Source organism: Trachemys scripta, chromosome 2 (genome assembly GCF_013100865.1).
Source record: "Trachemys scripta elegans isolate TJP31775 chromosome 2, CAS_Tse_1.0, whole genome shotgun sequence".
Lineage (NCBI taxonomy): Eukaryota > Metazoa > Chordata > Testudines > Emydidae > Trachemys > Trachemys scripta.
Genome location: NC_048299.1, coordinates 146279098 through 146300410, shown reverse-complemented (window position 1 = coordinate 146300410; position 21313 = coordinate 146279098). Strand labels below are relative to the sequence as shown.

Sequence of the window (21313 nt, the reverse complement as noted above, 5' to 3'; positions counted from 1 at the left end):
TGCTATGCTACCTTGTGTCCTTCAGTTCCCCTTGCAAGCTGCCCTCTGGGAAAACATGTCAAGTGCACTTAGCAATAGGCACAGCTTTTAGAATTGGTGCTGAGGAAAGGATTCTTTATAATCTGGGAAGTAAGCTTTTTGGGGCACATATCTTTTCGTTCTGTGTTTGTACAGCACCTAGCACCTGGTCCTTGACTAGGGCCCTAATTGCTACTACAACACAATTATTATTATTAATAATAATAATGATGATACATTATGGTGAGATTTCAAAGGCTATAAGTAAATTAGGTAGTCAATTCCAATTGATCTAGGCCCCTTTGAAAATTGCAATCTAAGTCAGTGAGGAATCTGAAATGCACTGCAAAAGAAAGGGTCCCATCCAAACTTTTCCCAGGTTGGGTTGGTGTTCACATTCAATGTCTGATTCATCTCACAATAAAAATAGGGATTGACTGTAAACTTCCAGATCTAAACTTTCTCAAAGTTTGATGATGTTAAGGTCTGGGGTTTTGGTTCAGACGAATCTCTAAAAGCAACATTTAAATAAAACATTCTAAAAGGAGTCCTGAAGTATTAAAGATGTGGCTGCTAGTTTGGATGACATCTATCTATCTATCTGTCTCAATATCTCTAGCCATGACATTTATGGAGTGTCAGTCACTGAAGTATCTAGATGCTGACTTCACTGGGGAGTTTTGTCTGTAAAAAACCCTGCAAAGTTGAGCTCACATTGTGTATGACACATTGCATGCTGAAAAGATGAATGGACCCAAGATAGCTTTATTTTGCTTTGGAGGGAAGCATAAAAGCACAAAAATAAGAGGAGAGGGGATTCATTTAGTTGTGTGCTGCTTGTTTTGCAAAAGAAACACAAGGCAGTTGGGATGTTTCATTCTTTTATTAGTAGATCATAGTTTGCAGAAAGATCGGGAGAGGCTGATTATCTGGAACAATGAGATCTATCCCAATTTAATAACGTTGCTCGTGGCTTACAAAGTATGAGAGCACCTGGAAAATAATAAGCCCATTCCAAGCAATGGCACTGCCAGGGTTATGTCTAAACATCGATCCTTCCGCAGATTGAAATGTCCAAAATGCCCAGGATTCCTGCCTTAGCACAGCCACCAGTTCTTATGGCACCTAAACAGGAAACAAGGACACAAATACATTTTCAGTGACAATTCTCCAAAATTAAGCAAAAAAATAAAATAAAATAAAATACAAGTACAGGACTTGATTGTCAGTTAGGGTTCAGCCCAACACACATTTTAGACTCCAAATGATGTGTGTGGGAGTTGGATCAGACTCTTATGGTGCAACTCAAATGGGGGAGATGCAAATGCAGCTTTAAGCCACCTTTCTGTGCTTCTGGTCCTGGGCCAGCCATGTGTCAAGCCAGTGCTCTGGCATAAGTTAGACCTACTATAGCCATTGGCAGGGGATCATTAGAGAACAAAGGAATCTTGGCTCCCCCCATTCCCATGGCCACATCCTCTATGCCAGCAGCAGGGTGTAATGGAGGAACATCAATAGGGGCTCCAGAAAGTGCTACCTTTGTCTGCCTTGCAAGACAGATCCTGGGCCGCCACTCCAGCAAATCCATCTTGTTACTAAATTGTGGAGTGCAGAGATGAGCCCAAGCAGTCATTTTATATTCAGCAAGAGAGGGAGGACAGTACAGTGATTAGGGTATTAACCTTGGACTTGGGAGACCTGGTTTAATTTCCTGCTCCGCCAGAGACTTCCTGTGTGACCTTGGGCAAGTCACTTAAGGTAGGATGCTCAAAAGGAGTTATCCTAACTTCTTTTGAGCATTCCATTCTTAGCCTCTCTCTGCTTTGGTTACCCATCGATAAAATGGGGGATAATAACACTGACCTAGATCCCAAAGAAATATGCGAAAGATTGTGAGGTGCTCAGGAACTATGGCTCACATCAGAACCAGAGATAGAACTAGGAAAAACAGCTTCTTTAAGACTCGGCGCCTTCTAAAGAATTGGGTTTCATTCTTGTTACTCACCTTCAACCTTGCGAACCTTGTAGACAGGCACACCCTTGCAGAGTTTCTCAATGGGTTTACCAAAGGTAAACCACTCCTTGATTTCACCAAATATAGAATCACTGGGTTCATATTGCACCCACAGGTGTTTTTGGGAAAACATCTTGTTCATCATCTTAAAGGAGAAAATATTAAAATATAGTTAGCAAGACATCTTATTCCTTAATCTTCTGTAACATCCTTGTGAGAAAACCCACCCACCTCTAACAAATTTCCTCTAGCCACATACAAAGCGTCATCTACAGAAGTAACAGATTGCTAATTACAAAGAAGGAAATAGTCACAAAGTTCACTGAAGAGTACCGGTAATTATATACACATAGCAAAAATGAACTGCATTAATAAAATACTTAATAATGATTAATAATAATATAGAACAGCCATATAGTTTTACACTTTGGCAGCTTTCACTTTGTTTTCCATGTTCACCCTCCTAATCTGTACAGTTATTATAAATATATGAAGTAATTTTGTTATGAATATGTTACTGTTCACCTGTCATATAAGAGGCCGAATTCTGAAATTCCCACTCAAGCCAAATCCCTATTGATTTCAGTGAACGTTTTGCCTGTATAAGAACTTCATGGGTTGGCTCAAGTAAACTGATGACCAGATGTTCAGAGACTCTGGCATGCTAACTAGTTATGCAATCCCCAAGCATGCTCAAATAAATTTGTTAGTCTGTAAGGTGCACAAGTACTCCTTGTTCTTTTTGCTGATACAGACTAACATGGCTACCACCCTGAAACCTGCATCACTGTAGTATCAAAGTCTCTGTTTTGTTATCACCAGGTCTAATAAGAAAGACTCCTAAGAAAAGAGAGTACTCCAGATGGCAGTACCCTTTACTTCCATCACACCACCTCTCTAACGTGACTTGCTTGTATATAGTACATAATACTTCAGAGAATTACCTGTTTCTCGTAAGCAAGCCGTCCAATTTCTTTCAGCTCTGGGATATATCCTTTCTCCATTTTCAAGATAAAGCAGGCCCTCCGGGAAAACAGCCTTGTAGCAATATATCCCTGTGATATACAAGAGCAGGTTTATAATTTGAAAACAGTTACCGCCACCCAGTTGTTAATTCTCTTTGTATGCTGGGCCAAATTTTGCTCTGAGCTGCAATAGTGTAAATGCAGAGTGAATTCATGGACTTCAATGGAGTTACTCTGCATTCACACCATTGTAACTAGCAACAGAATATATATCTCCGTGTTTATGTCTATGTACAGTTCTAAGGGCAAAATTTATCTTTTCTTCATTTTGTATTTCTATTGCATTGCATAGACATATGAAGAAACCAAAGAGATGGATGACTAAAATAGACATCGTTTAAGGGTTATTCATGAGGAGGAAGAAGAGGTATCAAGCTAGTTTACTGTGTTTAAAAAGAAAAAAAAACATTGAGATGATTTTGAGTCAAGACAGATTTTTGGTTTCACTTACATGTTTGTAGTCAAAAATGGTATCAGAGGAGCACATCCCAGCATGGACATGGATATCAGCAATATGAAGTTCATTGCTAATAGTCACGGTTTGCTGGACGTAGTCATCGTTTGTTCCTGGGAGGCTATAGAACTGAGTACAAAACACAAAATATGTGATAGTCGCCTTTTTCACTCATCTGAAAAGTGCAACATAAAAGACAGTATTTTACCTGTTATGATTCCAGGGCTAATGGAGTCAAAGAACTAAAATGAGTCTGATTTTTATTTGGCTAATGCCCTTTTGCATCACTTTACGCTACCAAAGGGGCCTTACTGTAAGTAAGAATCAGGCCTGCTGCATCTTGCTTCACTAAGGGATGATTAAGGAGGGAGATACTATCTATATATGACATGGTGAAATATTAAGAAAGGGGAGACATTTTTTAGAAGGGAGATAACCAGGAGCAACGGTTTATAAAGTGAACACAATTATTTGGGATGTATAAAGCAGCAATAATTTCTTCATGGCAAGATCTATTGGACTGTGGATTATTCTTGCCTGGGAAGTGTTGCGCTCGCAAATATCTATACTGTAGGGAATAATCCTGAACTGATTTAGTGGGATGGAAGGAGGTGACCTCACAGGTCTTTTTCTTCTTTGGGGCCTTATCTAACAGTCCTTCCTCAGGCAAGTGTCAATGGGAGTTCTTCCTGAGTAATGACAGCCGGATTGGCTCCTTAATTTATAGGATTGTCTGGTTTGGCGAAGATTACCTTTTCCTTTGTGCTCAGCAATAAGCATTTTATTAACTTCCTCAGTGCTTTTCTTCCTGGTTACTCCATTTCTCCAGGCACCTAATGCATTGCAAATGAATACTAGGCAGTACAAAGCATTGGCAGTCTACTTACTTCATATGAATAAGCTTGAGTCCAGAAGACTCCCAGCACAGCAATTACTGTAGCCTGAAAAAGAAATAACAGCATTCATATGCAATAGAAACACTAAAAACCACCATGACACATGGATAGAGTTCAGGCCAAAACTCAGAGCTTGCAGAATTAATGAATCAAGGGAAGCTATTTTATTCCCAAGGCTTGAAAAAATTATCCATTTTGCATTGCATGCGGATTATCTGAAAATAATTACATTTTCCAATTGTAAGTTTCTTCTGGTTGCGTTTCATTTTGCTTGTATCACTGTGAAACTTTATAAAAACTGCTTAATCTTAAAGGGAACCCAAAAAGGAATTAAAAAAAAATTCTACTTGTGAACTTGTTTACTTTTTTATGGTATTATGGTATCTATTCTATCTATCTACTTTGTGATTGTTTTGATACTTGTGTTTTTGTCTTAGAAATATTAGGAATCCCAAACCTACTGTTCCCTAGTTTTGTTGGAGGACCTGTTGGTGGGGACTCAAAGTACATCAGCTCTCACGCCTCAGCTGAAGGGAAGAAGGAATTTAACAAACACTTTCTTCCTCCAAAATGTTAGTCATTGATATTAATTATGCGTTAACAAAAACAAGCAAAAACTTTTAGATGGTCAGACCCCAAATCCCTGCCCCTTTCTATTGGAACTAGAAGCATATCCAGATTTTGATCTCCCACAAAATCTGGGATATTTATATCTGGTGGATTGATGATTCCCTAATTGCCCACAGCACGGTTTTTTATACCTTCCTCTGAAAAAATCTGGTGCTGGTCACTGTCTGAGACTGGTACGACTATAATGACCACAGGTCAGATCTAGTATGGAATTTCCTAGATTCCCATATTTGGTTGAGGCCTACTTTACTAGATAAAATATTACAAAGTCCAGTCCAAAGTCTAAATTTAAAAAATGTACCTTGCTAAATATTTTCTATCAGACAGTAATATTCATGTGCATTTTACCATTCCTTGTCTGACTTTGTCTGAGACATTTCTCACAGTTTTGTCTGTGTAAAAATTTTGTAAATTCAGTTTTCTTAATTATTTCATTCAGAAAACAACAGACAATACTTTTCCCTTTAAGAAGTTACATTTTTCTTGCTATTCAAAAATTACATTGATTGCTTCCAAAAATATTTCTTGATTCCTCTAAAAAATGATAAAAATTAGCAATGAAACATGCTTACGTTCGGGCTCAATCCTGCAACCCTTGTTAATGCATGATTCCCACTGATTTCAAGGAGATTACTGCAGCACAAAGAATGCAGGACAGTACCTTCTTGTTGTACCAGCAAATGAAACATGAAACATAATTATTCTCAAAACAGTGCTAACTTCACTGAACACTCTTGCTTCTAGTCAAAAAGAATTCACATTTTTATATAAATAGTAGCTTTTAAAAATAATTACAACTGCAATAAAGGACGAATATACTCACAACTGTGTTCATTTTTCTTTCGGATAAGAACAAGAAGTTGTGGATGAAATGGAAAAAAATTGCAGAGACCTGTAACTTTTATATCTTGCTACAGGTGTGGGAAGCACTTAACAGAAATATGCTTTGTGACTTCAGTGATTCCATATCTACATGCCACACCATGGTAAACTGCTTTATCTGAATTTTGGGCCTGATATGTTGAAAGCACTTTAGTCCACCCTGAAAAGATTAAAATTGCTCACTTTGCAAATATCTATTATTTACTAATTAACTCTCTAGAGGATACAAATGCTATTTTAATTTTTAAAACACAGACATAATTTTAACTTGTCAAGCTTTCTTTATTAGCAGAAATGGATATAAGGAAAGACTCTACTGCTCTTTCCTACTGTTTAAATTTCCTTTTCTGTATCTCCATCCCCAAACACTCACATAGCTTAAAGGTGAACCTGGACAGAAATATCCATATCATGGCAAGCCACCAGTACTGGCTAAATACCAATGAATAGATCAACTTTCTAGGTCAAAGTCAAGGTTCCCCCAAGCCAATGTCTCATCAGGCTGACACAGTTAATGCATATCAGTTTCATAGCCAACAGAACATAGGGTGACCAGATGTCCCGATTTTATAGGGACAGTCCTGATATTTGGGGCTTTTTCTTATATTGGCACCTATTTACCCCCCCCCCCCATCCTCATCCCGATTTCTCACACTTTCTATCTGGTCACCCTAACAGAACACCAGGGCATTATGGGGCCAGCATCACAGGTGACCATCTTTGAATGCTCTAACCTGATAGATCAGGTACCCATTTTGCACCTGGGTAAACTGGACGTGGCCTTTTAACATGAGATTTATTGAGCCAAAACCCCACACCCTGCAGGATTTTAGTTGAACACCTGAACCAGTCAGCTACTGCACCTCACAGTTTTTAGCTACACCTCTACCCCGATATAAAGCAATCCGATATAACACGAATTCAGATATAACGTGGTAAAGCAGTGCTCCGGGGGGGAGGCGAGCTGCGCACTCCGGTGGATCAAAGCAAGTTTGATATAACGCGGTTTCACTTATAACGCGGTAAGATTTTTTGGCTCCTGAGGACAGCGTTATATCGGGGTAGAGGTGTATTGCCTCCAAAATAGCCCATTAAAAAACTACTGTAATTAAAATGACTTATTATTATGATTAATAATGCTTTGAATGCATAAATTGGGTAAGTCTTAATCTCCCTGATATAAAGATGTATGGGGAAACTAGCAAAGAGAGGATGTGTGAATTGTTACAAAATGGATGATTGGAAGAGTGTGGAATAGAATCCCAGTTACAACTGTTCTTTATTTCAGCTAGACCTCACTGCCTCCCTTACAGTGTGGTCGTATTGTGAAAAATTTACTCTATAAAAATGGGTACGTTCCATCTCTGTTCTCTTAATGATTCCATATCAGCTAGCACAGATGAAAATAGCATTATTAACTTTTCTTTGCCTTCAGGCACTAGCAAGGGCAGACAACTCCCTAAGTAAACACAGAAGCCCACCATTGCCAATAATATATAAGTTCAAAGGGAGGAGCCCTGTGTGTTTGTGTGGGAAGAAAAGAGCAAGACTTTTGTACATTGCTGGTTTCACAGAGATGCATGAGAGAGAGAGAGAAAAGAAGGCAGTTTTCCCATTTATTTTAGAAATAAATTTGACCAACTAATTATATGTGTTTTAACAGAGTTCATTTTAAGTCCAGCAGGTTTATTCTTTACCCAGAACTGTATTATGCTACAAGGGCCTCGTCCAATGCCCACCAAAGTCAATGGAAAAACACCAGTGGTTCCACTGGACCTAATCTATTTTCCACTGGAATCTTCATATAACTTCAGTGGGCATTGGATCAGGTCATACACAAAGGACACATTCTGTATCTCAAAAATAATAGTCTGCAATTTTGGTGTAGTGTCTAAAACTATATTCAAAGAAAGAGTTTAAATCCCATAAAATTTTCCTTCCTAAATACTGTATTTCCTAGTTCTTTACAATAATCCATTATATTTTATTTTTATATCTTTTATGTATCATCTCTTTTACTTTCAACATTCTTTCTTTCTTTGCAGTCTCAGCAGAGAGATCAAGGACTGAATGACCAACGGAGACCGAACTGCAGTATCAGTTCAGTGGTGACTCCTGTATGTCGAATTTCATGTGCACAGCTCTCGCTAATGTCAACTCTCATGCAGAATGAGGTTTTAGATAAGGTGACCACTTCAGGTCTGAGTATCTCTCTGTGAACCTGATCTTTCAGCTGAATATTCACATGTCCCAAAGCCAGCTTCTTGCCTTGGCTGCTTTTGGTCTAAGTCAGGGGGTTGCAAACTTTTCTCTTCCACATCCCCCAAATCAGCCACTTTTTCTCAGCTGGTTCACTCAAGGTCTGGTGACAACTCAAGGTCTGGTGACAACTGGTGACATCTGCACAGAGACTATGGGAGGAAGGAACGGAGCTGGACTCAGGTGCTGGGACAAAAGAAAATGCACTGTAAATGCTTGTAAAAATAGAGAAAATCAAATTAATTTCTTGTTGTGAGGAATTGTCAGTCTTTGTTATTTTCATGGGTCCAAGTCTGCCCTTATTTACACCAGTGCAATACTCTTAAAGTTAATGGAGTTACTCTTGAGTTACAGTGGTATAACCAAAAGGAGAATCTGGCCCATTGTTTTAGCCTCAGCACCCACTGTAGATAATTTAAACGAAGGGGTCTTGAAAATAGAATCAAGGAAAAACTTGGGCAATTTCAGTTCAAGACTGATTTCCAGTCATCCAGCAAATTTTAATGCATAAGGCTAACACCACATAGGAAATCAAATCGAACAAATTAAGATGGAAAAAAATATTGATACAAAAAACTCCCCTGTTGAATCATGGTTTCTTCGGGTGGTTTTGATAAATATTTGTTCCACCCAGAAGAGATAAGCTGACATGAGGGAAAATGTGCCTATCACCACCTCAAAAACCAACAAACTGTACCACGCCAGCCTTTGCATTCTTTCGTTTTTGCATTAGCAGGACTTTATGTAAGGGCTGTAAAACAGGCTGTGTCTGGATTCCTGTACTGGCCAGGCATGAATGAAAATTGCTACTATGGCCATGTGGAGAACAGAAGATCCATTTTGTAAAGGATTTCTACATTTGGTTTCATTCCAAACCAGGAAAAAAAAAAAAAAAAAAAAGAACATTTCAAAATTCTCTGTGAAGGGAAATTCCAAATCAGTTTTCACTTCAGGCCATTCAAAATGTTTCGTTTTGACAGAACTGAAATGTTTTGTTTAAATTTCAAGTTTTTAAAAAGTTATATTATATATATATATATCATTGTAATATATAAAACAAATAGTAAAATAATTCTAAATGAAAAGTCATTTCAAAATGAAAAATTGAAATGTTTCATTCCCATAATGTTGAAATGTGATGTTTCAACATTGTTGGAGCTTATTTTAAATTTGTTAAAATTAAATTTGGCAAAATGGACCCAATTTCACAAAGAATTTTGATTTTGACTGAACCACATATTTCAACGGAATATGGTTTCATCAGAGTTTTCCCAGTTAGTGCTAGTTGCTTCATTTTGATCACATAGTACATAACCCCATTGGTAATATCTTGATATGTGATAACATTTACCTACAAGAGCCTTTGTCCGGGGGTTTCATTCCCCAAGAGCAGGGGCAGGTTCAGGGATCTACAAATCGTATGGTTAGAAAAAAAATTACTTGGGTTAGTCCAGCCCTAATTTCACTATTTCTAGTTCTGATCCTGCTTGAAAGGATGTATAATGATGCATGAAAAAGCAGATATATATGTATAAAATGAACATGTCTTTGGGCCTCAGAAATAGAATCTAATTCACTTTTGGTTAAAGTTGGTTCCTAACAATATGAGTTTCCCTGTTGTCTGATAACCTCTAAGAGTCTGTATATAGAGAGAAAATGTTCTGAGCAAAGCTTTAAAGATAATATTACAGGAAACATTGGCCAAGGAATGGGATCTTGTACAGTTGGAACTTTTCCTTCTCTGATTTCTACTGTTCTATTTAGTTTCCATAATTTTGTCTTACAATCAATAACTCCAGCCATACAAGTTTGCCAAACAGACTATATAAACAATGAAAAGCTGATGAGGGATTTGTAGATTCAGACTTCCAAGTGTGACACATTATCTGTGATGGCCAAAATGGCTTTGGTTATTGAACTCTTGAACAAAGGAACTTTCCAAGTCGTTGCTAATGATACCACAGAGATTAGCTAAATGGCATTACGTAGCTCAGTTTCCTTGATCCCTTTCTCATGATCACTACCCAATTTATTAATGGTCCAGAAAAAAAGAGAGGAGTTGATGACATGAACAATGTACTGTTCTGTGTGTTTTGGATTCCATTGACAGCACACATATGCAGCTCCATTTGCCATCTGCAATTCAGATAGATTACAAGAACTGTAGATCATTCCACTCAGCAGTCTGTTGGCCTGAGTGGTCTCTACTTTATACCTTGTGCTAAATGTAGAATTTTACACCTCCTCTGCCTTCACTTAGCACAAGTGTAAATGACAACTCAGGATGCAAGACAACAGATAATGTTGCACCATCCCTTTAAAAGTCACAATGGTTCACTTCAAAGTAGCCTTAATGTAAATGAGAATCAGGCCTGATGCTTCTATATACAATTGGCTGCTTTAAATTGTCCTAACTGCATTAAGGTTAAGGAAGCACATATATTTGCACGATGGGAAGATCTGACCCAGTTGCTTAAGTTCTTAGTTTCATGAAGGTCTCTTTATATCACTCTGGCAATGTAAAGTGGGTGTGAAGTAGAGCTGGTTGGAAAATGGTAATTTTTTAGAGAGTGGTTTAGTGAAAAAATTGTCTTTAATTTGTGTTGAAACATTTCAAATTTTCAACTAGACCTAGAGCATCTCATGATTTTGTGGGGCCTGACTAATTTTTGAATGCTTGAGGCTGGCAATCTGGTATACTTTATCAATATTATGAATTATGGATATAAGATATCTGGGGTGAGGCCTTTAACATGCAGGCAAAATTTGTCACTGGGAATCTTGTTTGACTTTATGGATTAATCATCTAGGTTTGATTAAGCATTATTAAAAGAAATGTACTATGTGTAACTATAACAGAAAGTTATGATAAAATATATTGAGTTTACCATTACAAATGGTCTCTTATCTGCTACATGTGATTGACACTATCAGTCTGGTGACAAATTGCTTGTTAGAGCAATTACACCAGGAAACAGTGTGTAATGTCATAAATGAATGAATACATGCCAATAAGATAAGTTTATTTCAGTATTTAACCTTCCCGTATTTAACTTTGGAAACTGGTGCATAAAAAGTAGAAGGGTTTGTTTCATTTAGCTCAGCAGATCTTGAATCTCCTCCGCCATCAAAATGAAGCTCGCTGTGAGTACATTCACTACTTTCTTCTTATACAACAGGAATGTTGCATAGGGTTGGGATGTGACCATGCACACACAGAACTACTGTTAACTTCATTAGAAGTTTTAGAAATTTTACTTTCAGCAGAGATTTCACTCCATAAGGAAATGGACCCATCTATGCATTAATCTCTAGAATTTTAATGAAAATAGGAGAGAATTTTTATCCCAGACTTAAATGCATGTTGTATTGTCTACAGAGTGCCCGATCCTCATTTACAGTACCTAAGCTTAAATCAGAAGCTATTCCATGAAATTTGAGGGGGTTACAACACTGGTGTATGATCACAGAAGTGAGGGGAGAATCTGATCCATAGAATCATGAAATGTGAGAATCTGGATATCTGACTGGAGAGCAAAACTGTATTTAAACTCATCCTAGTTTGAGGAATTAATTCTAAGAAGTTACTGAGTCACATTCAGCACTTACTCGTGAGAAGCGCTTATGGAAGTCAGTGGGAGTTTACATCTGATGAAAGATTTCAAAATTTGTCTCTAAGACAATAATTATGTCTTGAAATGACATAATGTAAAATTATTAAATGTTACAGCAATATATATTGGCTCTGACTTAGACTAAATAAATTAGGGAAGTTTGAATAATATTTAGCCTATGTAAAAATTATGCATGTATTTAGAACAGAATAACAAAAGCATTTAGCATTATTATTTTCTGCAATAGATAAGACTGTGTCAGCCCTTCCATTATTTATTTCTGTATTCAGGTCAGGAGTATTGTTAACATTTTCTTTGGATTGAAACAAAGAAGTGCTACTTATGTAGTTTCAAGGTTTGTTTATGTTGTGTCTGTCTCAACTTGAAAATCAATCGCTGGTGTGAACTCTTAAATTATGTCCTCTATAAATATCCAATCACTTCCAGCAAAGCATAGTCAGGTATTGAACCAGTCTGAATTTTGGTTTAGTTTGACTAGTCAATATGGGGAAGGAATTAAAGAGAATTCCCCTGCCCTGTGTGACCCACATGGGGAAGGGGTTATGGAGCCATAAAAGCTATCCAGAAATGCACTTGGAGAAGTACAGAGATGCTACCAAGATGTTCCTTCGGGACATGCCTCACCCTAAAGGGAGTGGAGAGGGTTATGTATCTTTGCACTGTTCTCAGCACAGGACTGTGCTGATCAGGCATGACCTAACTCTTTATGAATACACATATAATGTAATGTTATTGCTCTGGTCAATATTCAAAATAAAAACATCAAGGGAAAAATCAACTCTCTTTTAAAGAATGAAATATTCCATACAAAGGGTTCACCTCCTATCCAAGTTTGTCATCTTGTCTCCCACATCCTGGACATTCCACTATTTTTAAATACACTTTTTTTTGGTAGGCTTTAAATACTCTCACAGTTCAGGGCAACTGCACATATATTCCCTTTCCATGGTCCTTCAAGGACAACCATTCTACGCAATTAGCTGGTCAGCTGTCATCTCCTGACCAGAGTTTTTCCAGTCTGCACAGTTCCCTGATTACACTGTGATATTCCTAGCAAACCAAACTATCCAAAAAGGCCAGTGTCTATGCTTTGCTTTCTCTTTGAAGGCTCTGAATGGCTCTGATTGCCTGCATTAACAAGTCAACACATAGCAAGTATATTTATTCTTAAGGTAAAAGCATTACAGAGAAAACATATTAAAAACAATAAAATAACCTACATGCCTCTTAATAAGTTTACTAGAGACCCCAACTCCATCAAAGGCTCTGACAGGAGTCAGTCCTTCACACTCCACCTAGCCTTTTTCTGTGGTTACAAGTTCATAGCAACCTTAGCTTAGAACCAGAACAATTATGAATAATTCAGTTTTTCCTTTAGACAGCTTGGCCCTCTGATCTTGGCCTCAGGTGATCAGCAGACAGAGGCTTAGGGTGGAGCTTCAAAAGGCTGGGCTTTTGTATAACTGAGGGTGGGGAATTTGCATTCACCTCCCGCTAGATAGTTATCAGGAAATACACTTCATGTGTACTGTCCCAAAAGACCCTTCTTCTTTGCCATATTGTTCAATATAGTCCTTTGATCATCCAGGCCCACAATAATACATAACCTTTACATTTGATACAATGGACTCCAAATATATTTGAACTTAATTCAGCAAGGTTTTTCAAGGATATTGTTGGAAATTGCCAAATCAGTCACAAATACTATGAGCCAAATGTTGCTCTTCTCACCTAGGCAAAGCATCCTGCCCAGGCTAATAGGAATTTGCATCAGAAAAGGTAACAGATTTACCCATATGATTATTTCAGCATATTTGAATAATCTTCAAATAGATTACAGGTTAGGATCCAGTCCAGCAAAGCACTTAAGTATGTGCTTAAATGTAAGCACATGCCTAAGCCTATTCTTAGACAACAAAGAACTTTTAGAACATGTTTTACCAAGGCAAGTACTTACATTGTTATGCTTCCAATGTTAATTTCAGATTGTGATTGCTGCTCTGCTCGGAGTCTTCCTAACTCCAATTTTTGCTAATGATGTAAGTATAATGATCAACTCTTATCAAAATGTTTCTTTTGGGCTGTATGAGTTTTCACAGCTGAACAATAAATTTCTGAAAAGGAATCTAAGATTTCCTTAGTGCATTAAACTGACATAGCACAAGATTGTGTTTGCATGCTAAAGAAAATATTTAGTCTGTTTACTTACTCAGGGGGAAAACTCAATTATTGGCAGTTTAGGAAACATCAAATTATATTTTGATACTAGAATAAATATTATGAAATCATTGGGTGGAGTGGTGGGATAATGATAGCATTGAGGATTTGATCACAGAAACACAGTGCAATGATATCAATGAATGTCTGTTTGCAGATTAATGATGGGGAGAGCTGGATGGGAAATGTATTTTATTTTTCATGGAATTTGTTAGATTGCTATTGTAGGCAAGCTTATCATACCATGCCCTCCATAAACTTATCAAGCTCACTCTTGAAACGAGTTAGGTTTTTTGCCCCCACTACTAGTCTTGGAAGGCTGTTTCAGAACTTCACTCCTCTGATGGTTAGAAACCTTTTTCTAATTTCAAGCCTAAATTTGTTGATGGCCAATTTATATCTATTTGTTCTTGTGGTCACCATTGGCCCTTAACTTAAATAACTTCTCTCCCTTCCTGGTATTTATCCCTCTAATGTATTTATAGCATAATCATATTCCCCTCAGCCTTTGTTTGGTTAGACAAAACAAGCCAAGCTCCATAAATCTCCACTTGTAAGATAGATTCTCCATTCCTCTGATCATGCTAGAAGCCCTTCTTTGCACCTGTTCCAGTTTGAATTCATCTTTCCTAAATACGGGAGACCAAAACTGCACACAGTATTCCAGATGAGGTTTCACCCGTGACTTGTATACTGATAATTCCTTATCTCTTCTAGAAATACCTCACCTGATACATCCCAGGATTGCATTAGCCTTTTTCACGCTACATTACATTGGTAGTTCAGTCACCCTATGATTGATCAGTACACCCAGGTCTTTCTTTTCCTCTGTCACTTCCAACTGATATGTCCCCAGCTTATAGCAAAAATTATTGTTGTTAATCCCTAAATGCATGACCTTGCACTGTGTACTATTAAATTTCATCCCATTTCTATTACTCCAGTTTTCAAGGTCACCCAAATCTTCTTGTATAATATTCCGGTCCTCCTCCATATTGGCAATACCTCCCATCTTTGTGTCATCTGCACATTTTATTAGCATACTCCTACTTTTTATGCCAAGGTCATTAATTAAAATATTAAATAAGATCAGTCCCAAGACTGATCCTTGAGGAACTCCACTAGTAACTTCCCTCCTGCCTGACAGTTCACTTTTCAGCATGACCTAGTGTAGTCTCCCCTTTAACCAGTTTCTTACCCACCATTTAATTCTCCTTTTAATCCCCATCTTCTCCAATTTAACAAATAATTTCCCATGTGGAACTATATCAGTCAAATTTACTGCATTTCCTTAACTAGAAAATTGGGTATCTTCTCAAAGAAAGAGATACGGTTGGTCTAGTATGATTTACCTTTTCCAATACCATGCTTATTTTATCCCAATTACTGTTCACCTCTATGTCCTTAACTGCTTTCTCTTTCACACCTGGCTAAAAAAATTGAAGTCAAACTAATGGGCCTGTAGTTTCCCAGATCACTTCCCCCTTCATACTGTATTTGCAATTCTGCAGTCATAGGAGACTGTGTTTACAAATTAGCTCTGAGTTACTACAGAGAATTCTTTCCCAAGTATTTGAGTGGTGGGTCTTGCTCATATGCTCAGGGTCTAACTGATTGCGGTTGGGGAGGAATTTTTCTTCAGGTCAGATTGGCAGAGACCTTGGCGGGGTGTGTGTGTGTGTGTGTGTGTGTGTGCGCCTTCCTCGGCAACATGAGGCATGGGTCACTTGCTGGTTTGAAATAGAGTAAATGGTAGATTCTTTGAAACTCGAAGTCTTTAAATCAAGATTTGAGGACTTCAGTAACTCAGCTAGAGGTTATGGGTCTATTACTGGAATGGGTGGGTGAGGTTCTGTGGCTTGTGAACTGCAGGAGGTCAGACTAGAGGATCATGATGGCCCCTTCTGGCCTTACAGTCTATGAGTCCATGAGTCTAAGAACCTTTATGCTTTGGCTCAGATAGTTTTAGCAGCGTCCCAGCCACTCCCCAAAGTCTCTGTTATATCCTTTTAAGGTTATTTTAAGACCAATGATTTTCCATAGCACTAGTTATGGAAATGGATTTATAGAACAGATCTTTAGAAATCTAAACACATAAATGCTTGTCTTTTTTTTAAAAAATAAACAGAATGTGAATGAAAACAATCAGGGAAATGATGGCGGAAACTCCCACCAGACTGTGAGCATCAACAACGATAAGCATGTGGCCAACATTGACTCAAACGATGGCTGGAACTCATGGAGCTCTGTCTGGGACTATGGCAATGTAAGTGGCAAACATGCATTTTTGGAGACTCCTTGAGCCAACAGCTCTGCGCATTCTGCTCCACTGGATTGGGGCATCAATCATTAGTAAGTAACTGCACTGAAAACAATGGAGTTACGCCAGTGTAAATAAGACTCCAATGAGTCTGATTCTCCTCTCACCACCTGTGTTACGCTGATGTAAGTAACTAACTCCATTGGCTTCAGCAGAAATATTTTTGATTTTTGCCTGTATAAGTGAGAGCAGAAAACAGGCTTGAAAAGAGAATTATTTTAGTTTTCATTAAAATTCAAAACTGGTAGAGTAGTTCTCCCCGAAGCCAAGGAAAGTATGAGCAAGACCAGTTAGGCGCAAACTTTCAAACATACGCTTCACTTGCCATCTAAATCTGAATCCAGATCTTCCACGGCAAAAGAATCGAGTGTATTAGGAAAAGATTTTCAAAAATGCCTGGAAGCATCAATGGAACTTTTAGTCCTAAATCCTTTAATGGCTTTGAAAATGTCCTGATTAACCTTTTTACTACTTCTGGTACAATATATGTTGCGTCAGTATTATCAACTGAGCATCCATTCACATGCCTGAAACAGGAGAGCATACCAATCATATAGCCGCATTGGAATGCTTATTTGCTTCATCCATGATAAAAATGCCCCAGGCATCATGATAGTATGACTTAACAAATAAAATTCATCATTTGCTTGCAGTATAGCAAGTCTCTACACATCACATTTCTCAATACTACTTCATCTATTTTTTGAGCCCCAAGTTCCATTGCTTATTTCATTTGTGACCAAAGAGAGGAGCTGCTTTGAAACAAAATGCCACTCTCTCCGTGCTTCTATTTTGCAGGGTTACATTGCAACTAGGATACTTTCAAAGAAAGCCTGCATCATTGCTAAAATGAACAAAAACGTTATGCCTGATATTGTAGAGCTTCCCCAGCTGATTAAAGAAAAGAAGGTAAGAAGGAGGGGAAAAGGTGGGGATGATTGGTGGAGGGTGGACCTAGGGAGTTTGCTTGTGAAAATGCATCATCTTAAAATGGTAGAAAGGTTCCAGTAGCAAAAGTCATGTTTCTCGCCAAGCATGGTTTGCTCCAAGCCTTTATTCTGGAGCCTTATTGCCTCATTCTTTGTTGCCTTGCACCTTCTGCAGTCATTTACAACAGAACAAAGCAGGTGTAAAATGCTATTAATCTGATCAGGTAGTGTTTTATAATCATTTTGCACTCTCTTAGCAGTCCATGGTGAAAGTGACTGCCCAGGGTGTGGGTTAATGGTGAACTGGACCCCTAGTTTGCATTAGTAGTGATGAAAGAAAAAGGTTTTTACATGACAGTGGAAATATTGGCAGCACTTCACTGTTCCAATGACTCTTTTCAGTGCCCTTTTGGGGTCTTCAGCCCCTAGCCCTTCTTGGATTCTCCACTTGTGCCCTATGGAAGAGCTGAGCAATGGAGCTGACTCTCAGCTTGCTCCTGGTATCTTAGGCCGTACCCACATTGTCACAAGCTGTGCACTCTTAGGAATGTCACAAAAAGGATCATGATTTTATTCAATGCTGTTATTCTGGCTTTGCTTACTGAATGTTTAGAAAGCCGGCTCTCGAGGGCCTCCCCCAGTGGAACTGCAATTCGCTGTCTCAAAAACCAGAGTCAGTGACCTGGCCCAATATGGGAAGTCTGTTGAATCTATGTGCAGAGGAATTCCAACCTATGTTGCTCGCGAAGCTCATGGTGAGTACAGATTTAACTAACATTTCATGCTGCAAAACCACCCATTGAATTTACAATATGAAATATGGCAAGCGTGTCACTTTCCTACATGGAAACGGGCCAGAAGCAACCTGGGATATTTCAGGAAGACATCAGGATCTGAACCCAGATCTGGATCTGAATTTTGCAGGCAATCTCTATAAGGGGCTGAAACCAAAGTTCAGATCCCACCACGCCTGGATTTTATGGGGTTCAAAATACAGAAAAGAATTTTGCAGCTCAGGCTCTCATCTAAAATTTTAAATGAATATTCATACAACTTTGTTTCTACTCCACAAAGTAATGGAGAAATGCAAGGATTTCTTTATTCCCTCATCATCCTTGCAATCTCCTTGCAGAGCAGGTTTAGAGGCTGTTAGAGCTGCATGTAACTTGTCCTCTCTCCACTCTATTCCGTCATCTTGTAGTATATCACCAAAGCAATTTTGTCTGCTCTCAAGCATTGCAATGGCCTTCCAATCAATTGGACTCTTAAATGAGGTTTGATAGCCTCGAAATCTTTCTCTATAAATCAGAATGCTAAAAATCTGAGGAAGAATATATTTGAGAGCACTAAATGCCTCATTCCCTTTCCCATGATAAAACTCCTATTTACTTTAATGGGAGGCAGGATCATTTTGATTAAGGATAATGGAAAGGATAAGGATTCATAGAAATTTAAAGTATTTAAGGTATGTAAAAATAATATGAAGTCATGTAATGTTAGGCTATTGCTTATTTCATAGCATTTGTATGGCCAAATTATTGTGAAAAACTTCCTTTATTGTTTGAAACAATGGTGGGCAGAAAAATGGACCTGTCTGTGGAAATTGCTAAAGCATTCATTTTCCACCACTGGCTTTTCCTTCTTTGTGCTGAACATTGCTCCAATAACTGATGAAGACTGACTCATGTTTGAAGTTTGGAGAAATAAGAAAAATCATCACATTAAAGTAAAAAACTACTTTTTCTCTGATAAACAAACACTAGAGCAACACAGCTGCACCGAAACAAATTGTTTAAATCTGTTTGCTTAAATCTGAGTCAATAGGTGGCATAATTGCCTTCTGCAAATCACGGCCTCATTGTAGATGAGAAAGAGATTGGTCTTTTTATTTTGATGAAGGTAGGTCATGCTAGCTTAGGTCATGTGTGTATATAGGATAGAGGATAAAGGCTTATATGCCATTTAAATTCCACTTCAGCCCTTTTTAATAGTTTAAGTCAGACTTAAGAGATGCATTGAACTCATGCTGGCTCTCTCCACAAAGCAGGGCCGGCTCCAGGGTTTTGGCCGCCCCAAGCAGCCAAAATAAATAAATAAATAAATACATAAATAAAAGCCGCGATCGTGATCTGCAGCGGCAATTCGGCGGAAGGTCCTTCGCTCGGAGCGGGAGTGAGGGACCGGCTGCCGAATTGCCGCCGAATAGCTGGACCTGCCACCCCTCTCCGGAGTGGCCGCCCCAAGCACCTGCTTGCCAAGCTGGTGCCTGGAGCTGGCCCTGCCACAAAGATGAACTTCACCTAGATTTGTGAGGATCTAGATGGTTCAGAGGACAATCTTATGGCAGAAGTATCTCCTTTCAGCAAAGTGTGTTGAGATGCCATGGTATTGCTCTGAAAACCTCATAGTCTCCCTATTCAGTAGTGCATTTATTTATTTATTATTTATTTTTTGGAATACTCAATAGTTGCCAGTTTTTTATAATGTAGAAACCCAGCGTGACTTTAAGACTGGTACTAAACAAATAATTATTCTTTTTCAGAGTTACTGGGCCCTATTACCCACTTTGTTACTCCAGTTTTGCACTGCGGTGATTGCATTGATTTAAGTGCAGCTGTACTGAACTAAAATTAAACCAACCCAATGTTGAATCAGGCCCATTATTTCCTTTTGAGTTGAATCTTTGCTACTTATTGTTAGCAAGATTTTAAAGATGACTGTAATCAGTACTGAAAAATAAAATGAAAAAAATTGAAGAGGCCTCAAGACATGGAGGGATAAATCATTCTCTGTTGATTGTTGACATCACAGTCACACAGATATGCCAATACGGGCAGTGTAAATATCTAAGATAGAAGAATAGATATCCAAGTACTAATGTCCAAGTGGTCCTGAAACTGAACCAAAGCCCATGGAAATAATCTTTTCATTAACTTCGATGAGCTTTGGGTCATGCTTCAGTTTATTAAAATTCTGCATACAGGAAAGGAGGGTTTTTTTTTATTATAGTAACTCATTGTCATACAAAAGAATTAACTGTAGGGCAGGTGGAATTTTAATGCTGTTGCTCACAAATTAATAATCCACTGATTCCCACATCATGATAGTGCATTGAGGGTTTTTATTAGATGGCATAGACCTTGGATAATTTGGACTGAATGGGAAATGATTTGGAATGTTCTTTGCAGGAGAATTATTCAGGACTGTAATGAATAGATGACTATGATAACATCCTTAGCCATCACCTGATATTCATTTTTGTTTTTCTTTTTCCTTAGGAGACAATTATTCTGGACAATGTTTCAAGACTAATATAATGCACACAATGACATTAAACTATTGCAGCTAAACTGCTTCTTTCAAATAAAATCGTTGCTGATAGAATCCTGCTAGCAATGCCCCCCACTGATTAGAAAAATAATATTTTTGTTGCAGTTCTTTTCATGATCATGTTATCAGATATTTGTTTTCCTCTCCTCCATATGTTTTCTGTGTAGAACAAATCTAGGCTGTTACAATATCTGTCAATAAAAGGAATTAGTCAGTTATGCCATGTTTCTAATCATTTCTGTCTTCTGTCACGGATAATGTTTCAGGATGTGATCTGAGAGGTTTGGGCCTGGTTAGTATTTGGATGGGAGACCTTAATGAAAGAGAACCTTGGGGCTGCATGCAAGGAGGCTAATGACTTAGAACTGGGGTGGCCAACCTGTGGCTCCGGAGCCACATGTGGCTCTTCAGAAGTTAATATGCGACTCCTTGTATAGGCACCGACTCGGGGGCTGGAACTACAGGTACCAACTTTCTAATGTGCCGGGGGGGGGGGAACGGGCTCACTGCTCAACCACTGGCTCTGCCACAGGCCCTGCCCCACTCCACTCCACCCCTTCCCGCCCCCTCCGCTGAGCCTGCCGTGCCCTCACTCCTCCCCCCTTCCCCTCCCAGAGCCTCCTGCACACCATGAAACAGCTGATCCGGAAGTGCGGGGAGGGAGGGGGAGGCACTGATCGGTGGGGCTGCCGGGGGATGGAAGA

The 21313-nt window shown here is 38.6% G+C and overlaps 2 protein-coding genes across 2 annotated transcripts; one reads left to right on the top strand and one right to left on the bottom strand.

Annotated features, from left to right (window-relative positions):
• Positions 1 to 891: 891 nt before the first annotated feature.
• On the bottom strand, positions 892 to 5945 carry GKN2 (gastrokine 2). Its single transcript, XM_034761778.1, has 6 exons — positions 5861 to 5945; positions 4399 to 4452; positions 3509 to 3640; positions 2977 to 3087; positions 2024 to 2177; positions 892 to 1143 (listed from the first exon to the last, which is right to left on the bottom strand). The coding sequence occupies exons 1-6, from the start codon at positions 5870 to 5872 to the stop codon at positions 1061 to 1063; spliced, it is 546 nt and encodes a 181-aa protein (XP_034617669.1). The 5' UTR covers positions 5873 to 5945; the 3' UTR covers positions 892 to 1060.
• Positions 5946 to 11241: 5296 nt separating this feature from the next.
• Positions 11242 to 20807, top strand: LOC117872921 (gastrokine-1-like). The gene is made up of 6 exons (XM_034761779.1): positions 11242 to 11322; positions 13799 to 13852; positions 16159 to 16296; positions 17149 to 17259; positions 17893 to 18034; positions 20558 to 20807. The coding sequence occupies exons 1-6, from the start codon at positions 11311 to 11313 to the stop codon at positions 20626 to 20628; spliced, it is 528 nt and encodes a 175-aa protein (XP_034617670.1). The 5' UTR covers positions 11242 to 11310; the 3' UTR covers positions 20629 to 20807.
• Positions 20808 to 21313: the final 506 nt, after the last annotated feature.